The following is a 21,601-nucleotide window of genomic DNA, read 5'->3' as shown; positions in this document are numbered from 1 at the left end:
TGTTTTGATATGTGAAGATTTAACCCAAAGTAATATGTTGTACAAAGGTGCCTTTAAAGCTAAGCATTTTTTCTTGTATAAAAACTCTTAAAATTTTTATAGAAACTTGTGAGGATGAGTTTTTCTTAGATTTAAAATAACAATATCTCTTAAGTACCTTGGGAAATAGTATATGTTTACAAATTAGGTTACTTGTTTTTCTTCAGTTAAATGTTTTTGAGAAAATTGGCATTGCTTTTTTGGCCATTAATATTAATAATCTAGATATAGTTGATCAGCCTAGAGCAAGCTTTCTAATATTTTGTGATTTTTGCAATTTTGAGTCCAAGTAATTTTAGAATCTTGGATACCAGTTAACTGAAGTGTTAGGGTAGTACCATGTCCATATTGTGTTCTGTTACTTAGAGTTTATTGCTTTTGTTTAAAAAGTAGCCAGAAATATGTTCTTACTTGACTGATGAGGACACTGCTATTAAGTCCTGAGAGCTTTAATAAATAACTTGAATGTCTGAATGAAGTCTTGGAAATGAGCTCTGAGGTTTAGTGATTTCATGTTGTTGCCACCATTTAATTAAAGGCATCTTCCTCAAAATGTAGAAACATGAGGGGCACCTATCTTAGCATCATTTTGTGGCTGGAAGGTGATAAACCTACTCAAGTAAGCTCAATTAAGAATTATATTTATTTTATGAATAGATCTTACAAAACCCACTCGCAGAAGTACAAATCAGGCCTCCTTCTTCCCCCCCACCCTTTGTTGGTGGGAGTCAGGTTCTCCTAGAAGAGAGGACAAATTGTTATGGGAAACTAGGAAGAACCTGTGATAGCCTGGTACTGTACACAGAATTCTCATTTTAAAAGTTATTATCTACCTGCTGAGGATGCAGCCTATAGCAGTTCCTTAGCATGGATGGATCCCGTGGCATGTGGTTATGCCATGTTGGCCATAACTGATTAGACTGGTACAGGCCTCTGGCCCAAGGCTAATGGCTTATGAAGTTGCCTAGCATGAAAATCTCATAAACAGCAGAAATGGAAATTGAACTAAACACATTCTTTCTCTTTCTCTACTGTAAATTACTCCTTGAGGGAGGAGAATGATGGGCAGTTCATAATGGGAACTTAAAGTTATAGTATGCTCATTTGTTGTTCACTCATTCATTCAACATCTATTTGAATGCCTCCTGTTTGCCAGGTATTGGTCTAGGCTCTGGTGATTTATTCATGAACAGAACAAATTTCATGCTTTCATGGAACTAATGTTTGAATGGGGCAGATAATAAGCATGCAAGTAGAATATCAGTAGTGAGTGGGGAGGGAGGAATTTGTAAAGGGACACGAAAGTCAACTACATTGTGTATTGATAAAATAAGAAAAAAAGAATATCAGGCCTGGTAAGTGGTCTGAAGAAAAATGAAGCAGGGTGAGGGAGAGAGAGTTGATTAAAGGGTACCATTTTAAATAGGCTAGTCATGTCAGGCATCTCTTAGGAGCCATGTATAAAGAGATTTATTATAAGGAATTGGCTCAGACAGTTATGGAGTCTGACAAGTCTGAAGATCTGCAGTTGGCAAGCTAGAGACACAGGAGGGCCTAAGAATTGGGAGACCCAGTGATATAGTTCCAGTCCAGAGGCCAATAGGCTGAAGACCCAGGAAGAGCCAGTGTTTTAGTTTGAGTCCTAAGGCAGGAAAAGACTGATGTTCAAGCTTGAGGTAGTCATGCAGGAGGAGTTCCCTCTTACTCTCAGGAGAGTCAGCCTTATCGTTCTATTCAGGCCTTCACCTGATTGGATGAGGCCCACCCACATTGTGGAGGATAATCTGCTTGGCTCAGTCTATCAATTTGAATGTTAAAGTCATCCAAAAACACCTTCATAGAAATACCCAGAAAAATGTTTGACCAAATATCTGAGTACCCTGTGTCCTAGGCAAGTTAACACACAAAATTAACCATCACATATAGGGTCTGTCGATAGCCCCAGGAGCAGGATAAATAAAGGTAGTCAGGCTCTGTTACCCAATGACTTACTGCCAGAATTACCTGATGATTAGAGCTGTCTTGAATTCTGAACCTTGTTGCCTTGCGTGGATTATTTTGCAGTGTCTGTAGGGCCTGGTTGTATGGCTTCATTGATCTCACTCTTTCCTCCGTAAGTGCATTTTATATAACTAATTAGTTTAACTTGTTTGTCTCTGTTTAGGCTTGCCAGACTGACCACTGTATGGGTGGGCCAGTCTGATAGCAGTGGAGTCTTGTTCTTTATAGAGACATCACAGAAATAAACCTTAAGTCATAAAAACCTAATAAAATCTCTATTTTTCTCTTAATAAAGGAAAACACAGATGAAAATAAACCAAACAATTTATTAAGTAATTTGTTACCTTAAATAGGTTCACATTCTTGGTTAACTTTTTTAGAAGTTATTTATTACATTCTAACTCTGTGAAGAGCCTAAGTATTTTGGAAATCTGAAGACATAGGAGAGACAGCCTTTGTCCTCAGAAAAGCCATAGTCTGGTAATAAAATCTGCATAAGTGAATGAATATACTCATACAGCAAGGTGGTTTAGATGAGAATTTAGGTTCAAGCTTGTTTGAGTGGAAAAGGCTTTATGAAGATCATATTTAGGCTAGTCTTAGAATTTGGATAGATACGAAAAAAGAGGGATAAAATTATTTTGGTAAAGGGAAATGACAAATCAGGTGCATGAGGGTTTGGGGGGATGGTAATTTGGCAGTGTTGATATAAGTGTAGTGTTCTTGACATAGGCATAGTAAGAGGAAAAATTTGAAACTAGAGCTGTACCTCAATATTTCCATAACATTCAGTTGCATGTTAATACCTTTGAGCCTCTGTTAAATGGGATGATAATGCTTGTCTTTTCTCTTATTCCTTAATCAGTCATATCTAAATTCTATAACTACAGTTCCTTTGTTTTTAATCTAAGAAGAAACTTTCCTGAGTAGGGAAATAAGTCAGCAGAATCCTCCTCACACACACTGTTGCTGTTCCAGCGTCATGATGGAGAGAAAAGTGTACCAAATACACCCTCCATAAAGCTCACCAGTATCCTCAATGCCCTCTTATCTTGGAAACTGCTCCTTCTGTCTCAGTATCTTGATGCTGTTTTCTGATGGCAGTACCACACCAGTATGTCCATTTGTATGGCCACACATATGCTCTGGATCCCATTCCTTTCTATCTTTTCAGAGATATTATGGAATCTGGGAAACCTCAGTTTTCTCTCTCACTCCCCTGTTCTCACCCTTCCCCTCTTTATTGGATCCCTTCTGTTAACATGTAAATATGTTCAGGATGTCTCTATGTTACATGTTATATGTTATGCTATGCTATACTGTTATATATAATCTAATCATCCCCCCTTGACCATTTACCTTTCTTTATCAATTTTCTCTCTCGTCATCTTTGCTAAACATCTCTAAAGAGGCGGCTATATACACTTTCCCTATTTCTAAAATCATTTTCCGCTCACACTTCAGCTTACTTCATTCTAACTTCTACCCTTATTGCTCTACTCAAATGACTTATTTGACATTTCTGTAGCATTCAGTGCTATTGACCACTCTGTTCTTTAAAACACTCTTTTCCTTTGGTTTCTCCCAATGTGTTCTCATTGTTTTCTATCTAGGTCTCTGGCTACATCTTCTTGGACTCTTTTGTCAGCTTATCTTTCTCTAATTGCTCATTAAATGTGGGTGTTCATAAAGCTGAATCTTAGGTCCCCTTTTTCTTACCTCTACTCACCTCTTGAGTAATTTAATTCTCTCTCCTTGCTTAAATAACAATGACAATGCCTAAATTTATTATCTTTGGCCCAGACCTCTCCTCTGAGGTCCAGGTCTGTATTTAGTTACCAACTTGATATTTCCATTTGGATGTCTCACAGATACCTCACACTCAAAATGTTTAAGACTTATAACTCCTCTTCTCCCTCCATATCGTCTTTACCACCAATATTTATTATATTTTGGACCCAATATAGCGTGTTTGCGAAGATCTCAACTCTTCACCCTACCCCCGACCAACTTTGTAACCATATACAATTAACCTTTCTAAGATTCAATTTCATCATCTGTAAGATGGCAAAACGGTAGTACCTATATTAACATAAAGAAACATCAGACAAAATGAGAATATGGGATACTCTAACAGCCAAGATGTAGTAACAGGAACTATAGTAATCTAACCATAAACAACTAAAAAACCCTCATGGGCTGTTGTGAAGATTACGAGACGTAGTATTTATGAAGCACTTGAAACAGGACCTCGCATAAAGTAAGCTCTCTATAAATGTTTGTTTTTATTCTTGTTAAATATGAGTATGATGATTAAAAAAGGTTGTGGAATGAAGTTAAAGTGCATAAAGGGTAAATTTTAGTAGTAAAATTTATATTATATTATATTATAAAAAGCAGCTCAAATCGGTGCTCTCAAGCTTTCATTTTAAGAAACCAGAAGAAAGGAACAATTCCAAAACAAGCAGAAAGAAGGAAATAAAGAGTAGAAACTGATGAAACAGAAAAGTGCAAAACAGTAGAGAAAAATTAGAGAAATTAAAGTCTGGTTTTTTGAAAAGATCAATCTTAGTGATAAAATTCTAGCTAGATTGATTAGTAATAAGAGGGAAGACACCAATAATAACAACAGGAATGAAAGAGGAGACATGACTACAGATCTTGTAGACATTAAATTGGACATTTAGATGAAATGAGCAATTTCTTTGAAAAATACAAACTACCAAAGTTCATTTAAGAAGAAACCTGAACAGCCCTCTATCTATAAGAGAATTTTTTCGTAATTAAAACCTTCCCTCAAAAAACTCATCCTAGAAGACGTCACTGAGGTATTCTATCAGACATTTAAGGATGGAATAATAAATCTTTCAGGAAGTAAAAGAAGAGGGAACACTTCCAAACTTTTTTGAGGTCAAAATTACTCCAATATGAAAGGAAACTACTGACCAATATCCCCCATAAAAATAGATGAAAAAAACCTTCAATGAAATTTTAGCCAGCTGAATCAGTATATAAAAAAGATAATACTATATGTCTAAGTGGGATTTATTCCAGGAATGCATGGTTGGTTTAACATTTGAAAAATCAATTAATGTAATTTATCATATGAACCAACTAAGGAAAAAAAACTGCATAGGATTCAGAAGAATCATTTGACTGTATTCAGTACCCATTAATGACAAACGCTCTCAGGAAACTAGGGCTTGAAAGGGGAACTTTCTCAACCTATTAAAGGACAACTAGTGAAATCTGATAATATTCATTATGCTTAGTGATGAAAGACTGAATGCTTTTTCCCTAAGATCAGGAACAAGGGAATGATTTTTGCACTTACCACTTCTATTCAGCATTGTGTGGAATTTATATCTCAGGTAGTAGGGCAAGAAAAGGAATTCAGAGGCATCTAAATTGGAAATGAGAAAGTAAAACTGCTTATGTTATGTAGAAAATCTCAAAGAATCCACAAGTAAGGATACGAAGACTAGTAAGTGAGCTTAGTACAAAGTCATTATACAAAAATTAATTGGATTTCTATATACTAGCAATGAACAGTTGGAAATTTAAGCAAAAATAAAATAAAAATATTTATATTAGCATCAAAAATATTAATACTTATGGAGAAGTTGAACAAGATTTTGTAAGGCTTATATATTGGAAATTATAGAACATTGCTGAGATCATTTAAAGGAGAACCAAATAAACGGAAATAAACGCCATGCTCATTAATGAGAGAACTCAAAACTTACTTTATGATGTCACTTCTCTCCAAATTGATAAACTATTCTCCACAGGGTTTTGTATAGAAATTGTCAAGCTAATTCTTATATTTACATGAAAATGCAAAGGACCTAGAATAACCAACATAATTTTGAAAAAGAACAAAGTTGGATGACTTGCATTGCCTGATTTCAAGACTTACTGTAAAGCTACATTAATCAAGACAGTATGGTGGTATAGAATATAGTTCAGAAATACACCTACATACATATGTTCATCTGATTTTTAGCAAAAATGCTAAGACGATTTGGTGGAGGACTAAATGAGAATATGGGATTTACTCTTCCAGCCAAGATGTAGTAACAAGAACTACTACAGCCTGTTACTTTTTCACAAATGGTCTTTTTGACAGATGGTTCTGGGACAGTTGAACATCCGTATGGAAAAACAGTGAACCTTAACCTTTATCTTACATCATTCATCAAAATTAACTGGAAATGGATCATAGATTTAAATTAAGTGTAAGAGCTAAAACCATAAAATTTCTAGAAGAAAAACATGGGAGGAAATCTTTGTGACCTTGAAGTAGGCAATGATTTCTTAGGTAAGATACACAAAGCCAAACTAAAAGAAAAAAATAGATCAGTTATACTTTATCCAAATTAAAACCTTTTTCTCTTCAAAAGTCACTAACACAATTCCTATTAAAATCCTAGGAGGAAATTTTTTATAGGCATAAACAAGTTTATTCTAAAATTTATATTGAACGATGAAGTAACTGGAAACAATTTTGAATAAGAATAGAGCTGGAAGAATCACACTTACCTGATTATAAGACTTGACATTCAGCACTATACTCAAGACAGAGTGGTACTGATCAAGGGATAGACCAGTGAAACAGGATAAAAAGTCTAGAAATAGACCCACAGAAGTACAGTCAACTGAATTTTGAGAAAGATGCAAATGCAATTGAATGGAGAAACAAATGGTATTCGAACAACTAGATGTTTATAGCCAAAAAATAGAGTTTGACCTTAAACTCACACGTTATACAACAGTTAATGTGAAGTGGATCATAGATCTAAATGTTAAATGTAAACCATAAAACTTTTATAAGAAAACATAGGAGAACATCTTTTTGATCTAGGACTAGGTGAAGATTTCTTATACCAAAAGCAAAATCCATAAAGAAGAAAAAATTGATAACTTGGACTTAATGAAAATTAAAAATTTGTACTCTGAAAAACAGTTAAGAGCATAACAAGACAAGCCACAGACTGGGAGAAAATATTTGCAAATCGCATGTCTGATAAAGGACATGTATCCAGACTATATATAAAAAAGTCTCTAAACTCAACACTAGGAAATCAAACAATTCAGTTAGAAAATGGACAAAACACTTGTTTCATCCCACCAAACCCACAACTAGAATCATCTGCAAAGTAGCAGCAGGGGAGTTCCTACAAAGAAGTGCCCCAAACCATCTGAGATGGGCCAGTTGGGATTCCAAAGAAACAAGCACTAAAGCCAGGGTGATCAGTCCAAAGCATTTATTAGGGGCACTTAATGTACAGAGTGCTGCAGTGTGTCCTCTCAACAGACAATGAGAGAAAACAGATGTTCTACCTAGGTATGTCTGCAGTGAGGGGATAGGATATGGAGTTTATATGAAGATTTAAGGAATTTGGCTCACGGCCAATTTTTTGCTGCTTTTTGGGCTTAGGTTTTGTTTTAAGCCTGCTGGGAGGAACCTGCAGCTGGCTGGATCACAGAAAGATCAAGCTAGCCTGAGGTTTTCAGTCAAGATACAGAAAAAAAAGCAGGGGGAGTTGGGAGACCCTACAATACTAAACAGGCACTACACCAAAGAGCATATACAGGTGGCAAATAAGCCTGTGAAAAGATGTTCAACACTATTAGCCATTACGGAAATGAAATTTAAAGCCATGATGAGATACTGCACACCTACTAGAATGACTAAAATGACAAATACTGGCATGACCTAGTGTTGGTAAGGATATAGAGGAACGGGATCTTTCATACATTGCTAGTGGGAATGCAAACTGATACAGCCACTATGGAAAATAGTTTGTCAGTTTCTTATAAAGTTAAACGTGCACTTACCGTCCTTCTCCTGGATATTTACCCTAAAGAAGTGAAAACTTAGGTTCACACAAAAAGCTATACACAAAGGTTCTTAGCACCTTTATTTGTAATAGTCAAAACAATAGGTGAATGGATAACAAAATATTGTGCATTCATACAATGGAATAATATTCTGTAAGAGAAAGAATGAACAATCAATATAATAACTTGGAGAATCTTGAGGGAATTACACTGAGTGGAAAAAGCCAGTCTCAAAAGATTATGTATTTGATGTTGATTCCATTTATAAAACATTCTTTAAATGAAAAAATGATAGTGATCGAGAAAGATCAATAGTTGCTGAGGGTATTGTTGGGGGAGGGTATGTTATAAAAGGATAGCATGAAGGTGTTTCTTTGGGGTGATGGAACAGCTCTGTATCCTGATTGCGGTGCAAGTTATACTAATATGTATATGTGATAAATTTACATAGAACTGTACAAACACAATCAGTGCATGTAAAAACTGGTAAATCTAAGTAAGTTTTGCAGTTTGGTTAACAGTATTGTACCAGTGTCAGTTTGCTCATTTTGATATTTGTACTGTGGTGTTTCAGATGCTGTTGCCAAGTGAAGGGTACCCAAGAATTCTGTGCTATTTTTGTAACTTCTATTTGAGTCTAAAATTATTTCAAAATAAAAATTTGAGGGGGAAAAACAGTGTTAAGAAAGTGGAAGGGCAAACCACAGACTGGGAGAAAATACTTGTAAAACATCTGAGAAAGGATGTATATCTAGAATGTATAAGTAAGTATTACAGCTCAGTAACAAGAAGACATTCATATTGTAATAATGAGCAAAAGAAGTGAATAGCTACTCCACCAAAAAACCAAAAAATGATACATGAATGGCATATAAGCCCATGAAAAGATGCTTAACATCACTAGTATTAGGGAATGTAGATATAAACCACAATGAAATACCATTATATACCTAGTAGTATAGGTAAAATTAAATGATATCCACAAAAATGTGGAACATCTGTAACTCTCATACATTGCTGGTGCAAGTGAAAAGTGGTATGGCCACTTTTGAAAATAGTTTGGCAATTTCTTATAAAGTTAAATCTAGGACTCAGCACTCCCATCCAAGGTGATGAAAAAAAAAAGTACGTAAATGTTCATATTAGCTTTATTTATTTATTTGTTTATTTTTGCGGCTGGACAGTATGGGGACCTGAACCCGTGACCTGGGTGCTGTAACGCCACACTGTAACCAACTAAACTGGCCAGCCTACATATTAACATCATTTATAGTGATCCCCAAACTGGAAGCACTTCAAATGGCCAAGTGGTACATTCATACAATGGAATATTACTCAGTAGTAGAAAGGAATGGAGCATGGATTAGGGCAAGTGAAAGAAGCCCCCACCCCCCTACCCCCTCCGCAAAAATTACATGCTGTATGATTTCATTTATAAGAAGATATGGAAAAGGCACAACTAGCAGTTTATTTGTTGCTGAGGGTAGCAGGGGGGAGGTGGGTGGAGACTGACCATACAGGGAACATTTTGAAGTGGTGGAAGCATTCTTTATCATGATTTTTGTGGTTACAGGATAATACACATTTATCAAAAATTCAAATGGTACAGTTAAAGTTGGTGAATTTTTTAGGGCCTTTTGTATATGCTATTTCTTCTGCCTAGAAAGCTCCTTTCTCTCCCTGCCTGGTTGACTCATATTCAATGTTTAGATCTTGCTTAAATGTCATGTTGTCCTTCATTGCCCTTATCACAGCTCTAGTTAATCAGCTTAAGATCTCGTTTTCTGTCTTAATTGTGAACTCTGTGATGAGCCATATGTTAATTACTATTATGTTCAAGGAGCTAGCATAGTGCTTGAGTCAGGTACTCTTAAATATTGCATGAGTGAGTATAAGTATGTAAAGTTTTCTTTACTTCCTGTTCTTGGGAGTGGCAGCTGTGGCTTCTGCTGAGGGTTACCTACCCACTGACTGGAGCTGCCTATTCAACCTTGGAGTCTGTCTGCTGCTGCTGTACTGCTCCTAAGGAGTTGTGACTATTGATGCTCAGCTGCCTGCCATGGCTTTGTTCAGACTTCATGTGGGCACCATGGGTTCCATTCCTGTTACTGGGCCACCCTGTTCTGAGAATAAAGAAGCCTTTCCTTGCCGTTATTCTTTTAGTAGAAAAGGGAATCTTCCCTAGTGCATGTTCCTGAATCTACTCAGCCTTTTTGATTTCCAGCAAGTTGAAAAACTCTGGAACACAGCCTTTGTTTCCTTACTGGCTTTGGTATTAGTAAGTCAACTCCTGTGAAGCACCACAGAGTACCCCTTTCGAACCAGGTCCTTATAGAGAGGAACACAACTCCTCCAACTAAGCTTAGGAAATCTAATCTGCAGGCACAGTTTGACTGCTTGAGTAGAAGCCTGTTTAACCTTCCAGCAGGTGAAAACACCATCGACTGCACTTACCTGCAGATATGATCAGAAGCTTACCAGAGACCATCATTACTGTCTCCATGCCCTGGGGAGACCCCATTTCCAGGATAAATGTGTAGAATATTTGATGAAGGGCCTGATACCCAACACTTTCCTCTCTTCCTCTTCCCACTTCTCTTCCCCCTTATTTCCTTGCTCTAGCAGGCAAGCAGGAATTCAAGTTAAGGTAGGAAGTTGGTTAGAATGACCAGTACTCTTATTTGATCATTCTGTGTGCACAGCTGAGTGTTTAAATCATTACCAAAACTCCTTTCTTTAAACCTGTGGTCTGTCCACTTAGGCAGAATTTAGAAGGCTTGTCATTTTTGACAGTCCTCTCTGGAATATGACATGACTAGTCCAGTTATTAATTTTGGAAGTATTTCTTTGTACCTTTTTCAGTTTATCCAAATTTAATACCTCACTTGTTTCTAACTTGTTTATCCTCTGTTTTAAAGCTTATTCTGTTTAGACTTTTTTGTTTATTTTTTTTTTTTAACTCCATTAGACCTAAAGAATCCTTATTAGTTCTGTCTCTTTCATCTGGATTACAATAAGAGCCTCTTTCGTTTTCCTGTTCCACTCTTGCTCCCCCTCTCCCTGCAGTATAATCTCCAATAGCAGCCAAAAATTTGATCAAGGCATTCTTGCTCTCCACCTCCCAGTGGCGTCCATCCTACTCTACTGGAATTCATCTTACTATAGTTAGTGGCCTGGCCCCAGGACATAGCACAGTGCTTGGCCCATTGTACGTGCTTGATATTTATTAAATTAATTTTTTGCATTATATATCTTACCAGTATTATTTTTTGTTAGCATTGTTTTACAACCACACACACAGAGCAGTTCTTTAGACCTGACTGATTTTATGGTTTATTGGAGAGGTGAGTAGCGGGTTAGAGCTGTCTTGTATGCATTTTGCAATAGACTACTTTCATTTAGTAAGGATGGATAATAGGTTTGTCAATAACCAGTACTCAAATGGGTAGAAAAAGACTGCCTTGACTTTTAATCTGACAGATGGTAAAAAGAACTGTGATCTGAACTTAAATCGTAGTTTTCATGCCCCAATCAGGTTAGAGCAATATTGTTTTGTTTTGTATCCTAATACACCAAATGCTTCTCTCTCTCTTCTTGATCTTATATTTCCTACCCTGCTTCTCATCCTTTCAACCATTATTGTCTTAGCGTATGCATTGCACCATGATGCTGTTGTTGGGGCAGGGGATCTGCCATAGTGGAAGCACTGTGATGCCTTGTGTTTTTTAGAAAGGCGTGTGTGCTAACTGACATATTAGCCTGACCAATTATTGTTTCTTCCACTTGACGCTAAAGTCATTCAGTTAGTTTTTGATGAAAGCTTATCAATTCCTCACAAAAATTAAGTTGTAAAATTTTTTACACATAAAAAGGAATGATTTTAAATTTTAAACTGTGGAAGTGACTTTAAAAATGTTTTAGATTATGATTACTTGCTTTCTTTTGTTAGTCTTTCAGTAAGTTAAGATATGTATGTGTTTGGATAAGGAAAGTGTGGTAAATATAGACACCATGAAATACTACTCTGCCATGATCAAACAGAGGGAGGGAACATTCCTAGGGCTACAAAGTGGAGGGGGGTCAGGGGAGGGAGGTCTGGGGGATAAAAGCAGTTTCTGGTCATTTGTATCTCATGAATATTCATAATAAAAAATAAATAAATGGGGGGGGACATTTCAAAAGCCTGGTCCCACCTCCTAAAAATCGTGATCAGTAAAGCTAAGCCAAGTCTTGGGCATCTATGCATTTTGTTTTTAATAATTTTAAAAAATTAGCCATTAAAAAAAAGGTATGTTTTAATACCAGGGACTTGTAGATTGGAGAAACTGTTTATTCTGCTAAAAATTTTTTTCTTAAAAAAAAAAAAAAAAACTTAGTCATTTCCTTAAGATTGGCATATGCTAACCAAGGCTCTTTTGTATTTTTTCTTTCTCATTGCGTTTTTTAATGAAGCGGCTCTTTTAACATTATCTAGCAGTGTGTGTTGCTGTCAGTAAACAAAAAGTAAGTGTTTTAATTTTAAGATTAAGCAAGTTTATTTTGTTAATATCACATTTTATTCTATTTTGCAGCTTCTTGGTGAATTTTTGGATGAAGCCATTAAATTAATTGCTTGCCATCATGAGCAGAAGCAAGCGTGACAACAATTTTTATAGTGTAGAGATTGGAGATTCTACATTCACAGTCCTGAAACGATATCAGAATTTAAAACCTATAGGCTCAGGAGCTCAAGGAATAGTATGGTAAGTTTTTACTTCCAAAAATTAGGCAAAAAATCATTAACTGCTACCTTTCCTCCTCTTGTAACATAGGTACAATGGAAAATATATAACTTGCCTCAAAAATGAAATTAAAACTATAAAAATTAAGTGAAAGCTATGATAAGTTCTTTTCTTCAGGGATTAATGGTCTTCTTTATTATTATTCATAAGACATAACTTTATAAACTAGCACTACCGTCTTTAAGTATAAACTATGATTAAATACTTGGTCATGAGCCATGTAAAGACTTAGTATCTATATCAGGAAACAGTAAGTGGTGTGCTCACATACGTCTATTCCTATGGCTGATTGTTTAATGAGATGATCAATTAATCATCATTTTCACACTATAATGAAACTCAGAAGTTTCAGAAATCTTATTTTACATCGGGGAATGAAGTCAGCTAATATCATCTCACTGTATATATTTCAGAACTCATATGTATCTTTAAAATTGATCTACAAGCTAATTTCTTCAAAATGCCTAGGCTTTATTGATCAGCGTAATTCCTTATAAACTGAAATGTAAAACACTCCTTGGGATAGTTTTGCTAATTATTCTAGATCACTAAGTTAGCATAATAAGCTAGTGTTTTGGGGAATTCTAAGCCTCACTCAAGCATAATTATATCTTTATTACCTCTTCTTCAACAAAATTTGTTTCAGAATCTATTAAAAAATTATAAGTGTTTATGACCCAGCACTTCTCCCAGGTTCTAGAAAAGCTCTTACACATATGTACGAAGTGACATGCATAGGGCTATTCTTTGCGGCGCCATTAATAGTAGCAAAAATTGGAAATACCATCAAGTCTATCAAAAGGAGAATAAAAAATTGTGATATAGTTATACATTGAAATACTTTACAACATTTGGAATGAACTCGTGCTATATGTAAGTACCGCGCGCTAACCAATTGCGCCACTGGAGCTTCGAACTAGTGCTATATGTATCAACAAGGATAATCCCAGAAATGTAGTGTTGAGTTAAGCAAGAAGCAAAATATACATACACTATTGTACCATTTATATATAGTTTAAAATATGCAATACAATACCGTATATTTACAGATTCATGTATATGTAGAAAAGATAAAAACGTAAACACCAAACTCAGAGTATTGCTTACCTTTGAGAATGGAGAAAAGGAAGGAGGCTTTACCTATATTTCTTTTTAAAAAATTAAGAGCAATTATGGTAAAATATTAAGATCTAACAAATTTGTGTAATGGAAACACTGGCATTCTCTTTTCTGTGTTATTTGAGTAATTTATAATATCAAAAATTACAGAAGTTGGAGTCATTTTATAAACCATATTGGCTGGCTGGTTATTATTTTAACCAACCACATTTAACTGTTTAACCAATCACAAATTAAAGAAAGTAATATTATATAGTCAATATTAGGATTCATGAAAGCCAACTCTTGGTTCAGATTCTAGCTCTGTGATTTGCTAGCTTTGTGACTCTTGGCAAATTAACACATCTAAGCCTTTTTCTCACCTAATTTACAAAGTTATTGTGAGAATCATATCATTATTATTTATAAAATACTTAATAGTGTTTAAAAATATATTAATGTTTCTGTACCTTCACGTATCCATTTAATTGCACTTTGAAATTTGTGTACCAGAATTTTTTTTTTTTTTAAAAATTGCTTTGGAAGGGATCTCAGGTCCTCTTAACCACCCCCTACTTAAGGAATAAATATTTTCAAATTTTTGCTTCAAGTAATAATTTCCATAAAAGATTATTATTATGAAATAGACAAATACTAAATACAAAAATTTCAAAACTCATTGTTGTGTTACTATCGGAATCAACTGAAGAATTTAATTTAAAAAACAACAACAACATTATTTTGGGTCCCATGCATACGTAGTAAGATTCATCAAGCCTCTGAATCCCCAGATGTTTCTGATTTGTGCACGTTTAAGAATCAACAATTAGAAATCTAATTTCCTTGGATACAAAATAGTGGAATCCACTCAGATACTTTTGAACTTTTAGAGTCTGAAATATTTCTTTGGCAGATAAAAAACCAACAGGAATGAATTTAATCGTTAAAAATAAATCCTGTTTTCCCTAATATGATCATTGCACATGGTGTGAATGTACCCAAATGTAATATTGTACTCCATAAATATATACAATTATCAAGGGTCATTTAAGAAAAAGAAGTTAGGGGGCTGGCTGGTCAGCTCAGTTGTTTAGTGCACAGTCTTATAACACCAAGGTCAAGAGTTTGGATCCCAGTACTGGCCACCTGCCAAAAAAGAAAAAAAAGGGAAAAGAGTAGAATAATGGTTACTAGAGGCAGGTGAAGGAAAGGGGGAGAAGGATAGAGAAAGGTTGGTAGACTGGTACAAAGTTAGTTAGATAGGAAGAATAAGTTCTGGTGCTCTATGGTGACAGTAGCTAATAATATTGTGTTGTATATCTCAAAATAGCCAGATAAGAGGATCTTGACTGTTATAACCACAAAGAAATGATAAATGTTTAGGTGACAGATATGCTAACTGTTCTGATTGGATATCATTATACAATATATGCATATATTGAAACAACAAGCTGTACTCCATAAACGTACAAAGAAAAAAATTTTTAAATGTTGAAAAAAATAAAACCTTTATCTGAAGACAGTCAAAACTTCTAATAATTTTGCATGACCTTTAATATGGTTTTATTTTTTTAACTTGGGCAGGACATATCTATAAATATGGCATTTTAAAGTAAGGATTGTAATATTTATGTATATTTTGTATGTCTGTGTATGTATATATGTATGTATATAGGCAGTAGTTAATAGTATATATGGAATGTATAGATGTGTCCATTTATGCAGTACCAGTTTCTTAATACATGTAGTTCTACAGTATATTTGATATGATGAGATAGCTACAAAACAAACTTAATTTTCAGTCAGGTGAGAAAATAATGCTAATCAGTAATGAGCTAGCTTTCTAAATATTTCATAAGCAGGAATAGTCTTCTATAGTATGTTAGGTGGTCTAGTATGAAAAGCATGGCCTACGTCTTAGTCTTCTAGTCTCAGCTTTGCTTTTAACTTTCTGGCTAACCTTGAGCAAATTACTTAACTGCTTGCCCTATATTAGGCAATAGTGAATCCAAACGATTTTTAAGGTCTTTCAATCATAAAATTCTATAGTTTAAAGACGCTTTACCTTACTTGTGCTTCAGTTTCTCTGACCTGTCATATGTGAAAGGTGTCATGTGGTTAGTATCATGGGGTAGAGGAAGATCTGAGGAGTAGTGAGTATGATGTTGTATGTCCCAGTTATTCATAACTGAGCAGCTTCTGAGGTCCTGAAATTAGCATTCATATTTACAAACACCTTTATTTTTAGTTCCTCCTTTATGCAAATTTTAAGGGCTTTATTTTCTTTTAATTGTAAAATAATCTTTTGTATACGTACCTCTATCTCTACCTTCCTCTTTCTCTATTCATTTTGTTGTGTCCAAAAGAAAGGAAATAATGTATTTATGTAGAATTCTTCTGCAAATATTTTGAGGAGAATTCATGATCATGTGTACTCTTTATCCTGCCTTTCCTTGATGTAGGTGTAGGGTGCAGGATTCATTTAGGCTTTAAGTTATCTAGTGGACCCAAATATTCATTAAGCATTTGTGCATTAAATGCCCACTGTGTGCTCAGTGGATCTTGGAGGACACACAGTGAACAAGCAGGGTTTCTGTCTTCATAGTCCCTTTTCTCTTTGGAACCATTAGCATTGTTGGAATATGCTGTAAAAGGTATAGAAGACACATGTTGAGCATCGTAGACTGGAAAGTGATCTGATTGCATTTGTCGTTAAAGAAAGTGAGGGATCTGCATGAGTGTTTCATAAATTCAGTTTTATAGATTTTTGCTTAAGTTTTTTTGTTTTTGAATTTCATATTACAGTGCCGCTTATGATGCCATTCTCGAAAGAAATGTTGCAATCAAGAAGCTAAGCCGGCCATTTCAGAATCAAACTCATGCTAAGCGGGCCTACAGAGAGCTAGTTCTTATGAAATGTGTTAATCACAAAAATGTAAGTGATCTTTTAGATTTCTTTATTATAGATGAAATGAAGATTTATTCATGAATATATGAATATTAAAGACTATTTTTAAATATTAGAGGCTTCAAATTGTTCTGTATTGAAACATTGTTTAAAAGGGATAACCTTTTATAATCTATAATGAGAAGTTTTTTTAACTTTATTAAATCGTATCAAAAGAAAGATGTTGTCTGAAACTTAGTTTGTGTAATTTCTTAACATTTAATTTACAAAAGGAGTTTTAAAGAGGTACGTGTTTTAGAAGAACTTTATTCGACCTTGATCTCATTGTCTGCTTTTTGTTCTCTATCAGGCTGACACTTCAGAAAACTGTAGTGTTACCACAGATATGAAATTGTTCCCATTTTATTTTAATACTAGAAATTTATCTAATCGTATTGGGTATAAAATTTAAATCACTTCTCCCTATCCCACTCCTACCTCTGTATGTGATGGCAGTACTCACTGGTCATGTTAGGTTGAAGGTAGCCAGTGTTTATAAAGCAGTTTGGCAGAACTTTTTGAAAATATTTGAAGGGAATTAGAAAAACATTTCTGATTTTATTTCTTAATGATTATAAAGGCTTAAAGATAATAACTTTTACTCATTTTGAGGATAAGCAGTTATATTTTTTAATTATACTGAGTAATTATATACTAATCATACTGATACTTTTATGATTATTTTAATTGAATGATTTCTCCAAGCCAAGAGGAGATAGACTAGGAGTGAATTATGCAAGGGACAGTTTTATGAAGTACTAAGCTAAAAGCATCTGACTGGAGACATTTTGTGGTGTTTGGCCACAGGAGTTTATAAAATACAATGAGCTCAATACTTCCTGATTACAGATAATACAGTTCACCACATTTTGAGAGCTATGTGCAAGCCTCTGTATAGTGGAGTCATCAGGTTCGTCACTAAGGAGAGAAATTCACGGAAGTTAAGGATTAGGCTCCTTATTTGGGGAGCTTACAGTGTTGTTCTGAAGACAAAACAAGTACATGAAGAGTTAAATATCAAATGTCACAAAGCAGTAGAAGTTTAATTGTCAAATGATGGTGGATGGACAGTAATTGCTGAGATCTCAGGAGAGAGATGTCTGTGGGCTTTAATGAACTGAGAAGGATTTGGGGAAGAGTGCACCTAGACTGACTCAAAGATGAGGTTAAAATTGGATTGTTGAAGGAAGGGGGCCTCCTAGAGAGGAAGAATGGCGTAAAAAAAAGCCCCGAGGCCCAGAGATAGAGGTTAAAGATAGTCAATGACAGGGAAAAAATTGTGGCAGCCATTCTTGTAACAGGTGGCTGCCAGACGTGTTGCTTGTCAAGGTTTTGCTGGTGACTGTCTATCCTTGGATACCCTCTCCTACATCAAAGAGTGCTGGCACAGAGTAGGTGGTCAAAACATATTTGTTCAGTGAATGAATGTAAAACTAGGTATGAGAAAACCAGAAATGGTAACTGAATTTTTTTACTCTATAACAGATAGATGTTTTTGTAATGTCTTGCCTTTTAAACAATTTCATGTTCTTCACAGATCATCACTTCCTTGTTCTGAATATCTCTGGTTTTCCCTACTCTTTTCATAGGTTGTCTTGAGTTCCCTTTTCAACTTGGTCACTTACCTCTGAGTACACTTTGATAAAGTCACTTAGCACACAGTATTGCATGTCTAATGGAATCCTCAAGGAGAAGCTGAGGCATGTCACCTCTTTATGGCAGACATTATAATTCTATTTAGAATCATGTCACCATTTAACTCCCATTGTCTAAGGAATTATTCTTTGTCACAGGCGCACAATCGGGTAGATCTCGCCCAGCCTTTATTTATTTACTTTTCTTTTGGTTTTAGAGAATTAAATGTAGTACTTTCTATTTCTACCTATTAAATTTCAAGGGTAAAATTTGGTTGCTCTTCCTGGACTGCTAGAGATTGCTTTTTTCTTCTTTGTTCTGACTTTTAATTTGTTGGTTTCATTTCCCCATTTTGCTCAGGAGGTCTTCACAGTAACTGAATTAGTTCATTAGCAACCTTTGGGTATGTTGCAGAAATTATGGGTCTAACTATTAAAATTATTGAACTCTCTCCAATTCTTCATCTTATTCACATGGATGTTATTATTAGAGACATTTTCAAAAATGCCTTTTTGAAATCTTCCTATTATATATTTCGTTGTATTTCTCTGATCTGTTGCTATTGTTCTTTGTCATTGTTTTCATTCACAGAAGGAAACAGTGTTTCTCAATGAATTTTTACTTGCTTCTAGTGATTATTACTTCTTTTGGAATAGTCATATACCATCCACTACTCAGTCCTTGACTTTTGCTTGGCTGTACAGTCCATAATTGATATAATTTCTTTTATTTTTTCGTTCGAAAAATAGGATAGCTGTCTGCTTTAATCTTTTTTATAACAGCTTTATTGAGATATATTTCACATACCATACAATTCACACTTTTAAGGTATTCAATTCAGTGGTTTTTAGTATATTCATTATGTATGACCATCACCACAGTCATTCTCGAACATTTTCACTTCTAAAAGAAACCCTGTATCTTTTAGCTATCATTCCCCTACCTCCCTTACCCCTCTACTCTAAGTAACCACTAATCTCCTTTCTGTCTCTATATGCCTTTAATCTTCAACGCCTCTCTTCTACTGTAGGATTTCCCAAATAGTATTGAGAACAGTCTTACTACTTGTCCAGTCTTCATGTGTTCAGTTCATCTGGTTGGGAGTCTTGAATTTATTTAGAGCAGGTAGATGCTTTCTTATTGTCACTTCCCCTATGTTAATCAAATTTGTTTTACCCTTTCTGGCCTGAGTGTTATTTTTCTGAATTTATTCACTGAACAAATATTTGAATGTCTTCTATAAGCAAAGCTTAATGCTTAGATGAATAACATAAATTCTACCTTCATGAAGTTTATGTCTAGAAAAACATTTCCATCCCTAAATATAATTGTCAGCAAACATTTTGTAAATATTTGGTACTGGGCTGTAAAAGCAAATAAGACACAGTTCTTTATAACAAGGATCCTTTGTGGTAGGAACAAGGCTGTTGTGAAAATAAGACTATATACTACACTATGTTGAATTCAGTGATAACATAGAAGATTACTGGGAATGAAAGAGATTAGTGAACTCTGTCAAGAACTAGGGGTTGTCATGCTCTACAAAAGAGGTCCATCTTGAAGATAATTAAAAGACAAGCATAGGGAATAGTATGTTTAAAGGCACTGAGAGCTTTAAAAAACTATATCCTTGAAGCTAATTTGCTATGGCTCAGGTATCAAGTTTAGTAGAGGACTTAGCAGGAGATGAAATAAGTTGATGTCCTATCATGGAGGGCTTTGTATGTACTGCTAGAGAGTTTTGGAATTTATTTGTTGCTTTTAAGTTTTTGAGGAGGTGAGTAATGTGATCAGGTGTTTTTTTGTTTGCTTTTTCCCATTTTATACAAAATAAAATGACAGCTTGATTTGCAGAAAACTGTTGTTAGAGATCCTAGTTGTCATAGCCTGCTCGGTCTGCCATTACAGAATATCCATAGACTGGGTGGCCTAAACAACAGAGATTTATTTCTCACCTTTCTGGAGGCAGGTAAGTTCAAGATCAAGATGCTGGCCCGTTTGGTTCCTGGTGAGGGCTCTCTTCCTGACTTGTAGATGGCCAGCTTCTCACTTTGTCCTCACGTGGCATTTCCTAGTGAGGATGGAGGGGTATCTTCCTCTTCTTATAAGGTCACTTATCTCATTATGAGGGCGCCACCCTCATGACCTAATCTAACCCTAATTTCCTCCTAAAGACCCATTCTCCAAGTACCATCATGTTGGGGACTAGGGCTTTAACATATGAAGTGGGGGGAGAGAAGACAAACATTCAATTTGTAACAGTAATGTTAGAAGTAATTATAGCATGAACAGTCTATATGACATGTTAGAATTCTCAACTTGTGTTGTAGCACAGGGAATGGGAAAAAGAGTTTGAAGTTCAGACTGACAGTAGAACGAACAGCTTCTTTTGAATATTTATTATGATATGGATACTGAAAAGGAATCAAAAATCAATCTGAGGTTTCTGTTGTAAAAGAGAGGGCTCACTGGAAAAGTAAAGGGTTTGAGTATGAATGAAAATGAGTTCAATTTTATTTTATTTTTGAGACATCCATGTAAAGTGGCAATCTGAAACACGTAAGCTAAGCAAGGACTTCTGATGCATATTTGGTAATTATCCACATAGATATGCTTGGAAAAAAAGACATAGATAATATCAAGGAAGGAAGAGGTACAGATAGAGAAAAGAGAATGACTAACGACTGTAGTGGGAAAGTATGCCTGTGGATGAACCAAGGAATAATGGGAATGAAGAAGACTGGGCAGGTATAGTGTTATGAAAAATCAGGGAGCAAAGGGCTGAGATTATATAGAGATATTGAGTTGAGTAAGAACTTGTAGAGGAAGATTTGCTGACAAATTATGTAGAGGTTTCTGTAATATCAGTGCTTGATAATTGAGTGTTCATAAATGGCATGGGTTATGTGTAACTTTTCTGTTGATAAGGTTTTCGTTCTTAAGATTGTTTATTAGAGCACTTTTAGGTTCCCAGCAAAATTAAAAGGAAGGTGTAGAGATTTCCCATATATCCCCAGTCCCCACACATGTACAGCCTCCCTCCAAATCAATATCCCCCACCAGAGTGGTACATTTGTTATAATTGATGAGCCTACATTGATACATCATTATCACCCACAATCTCTAGTTTACATTAGGGTTACTCTTGGTGTTGTACATTCTGTGGGTCTGAAAAAAAGAAATCACTTGAGCTTAGAACATAAAATTTGAAAGATTTTAAACTGCTGGTGGATTTTTTTAACCCATGTATTTGAAA

General features: G+C 35.1%; 1 protein-coding gene across 5 annotated transcripts in view; it reads left to right on the top strand.

Annotated features, from left to right (window-relative positions):
- The window catches only part of MAPK8 (mitogen-activated protein kinase 8), a 107,438-nt gene that overhangs the window by 58,866 nt on the left and 26,971 nt on the right, over positions 1–21,601 (top strand). For all 5 annotated transcript variants that reach the window (XM_063085647.1, XM_063085646.1, XM_063085648.1 and 2 more), the window contains 2 exons: positions 12,456–12,626; positions 16,569–16,698. In XM_063085647.1, coding sequence (XP_062941717.1) covers positions 12,505–12,626; positions 16,569–16,698 — 252 coding nt within the window. In that variant the 5' untranslated portion in view covers positions 12,456–12,504. The remainder of the gene's footprint in view (positions 1–12,455; positions 12,627–16,568; positions 16,699–21,601) is intronic.

This window comes from Cynocephalus volans, chromosome 2 (assembly GCF_027409185.1).
Source record: "Cynocephalus volans isolate mCynVol1 chromosome 2, mCynVol1.pri, whole genome shotgun sequence".
Taxonomy (NCBI): Eukaryota; Metazoa; Chordata; class Mammalia; order Dermoptera; family Cynocephalidae; genus Cynocephalus; species Cynocephalus volans.
The sequence above is the reverse complement of the archived record's forward strand: the minus strand, read 5'-3'. Positions and strand labels throughout refer to the sequence as shown.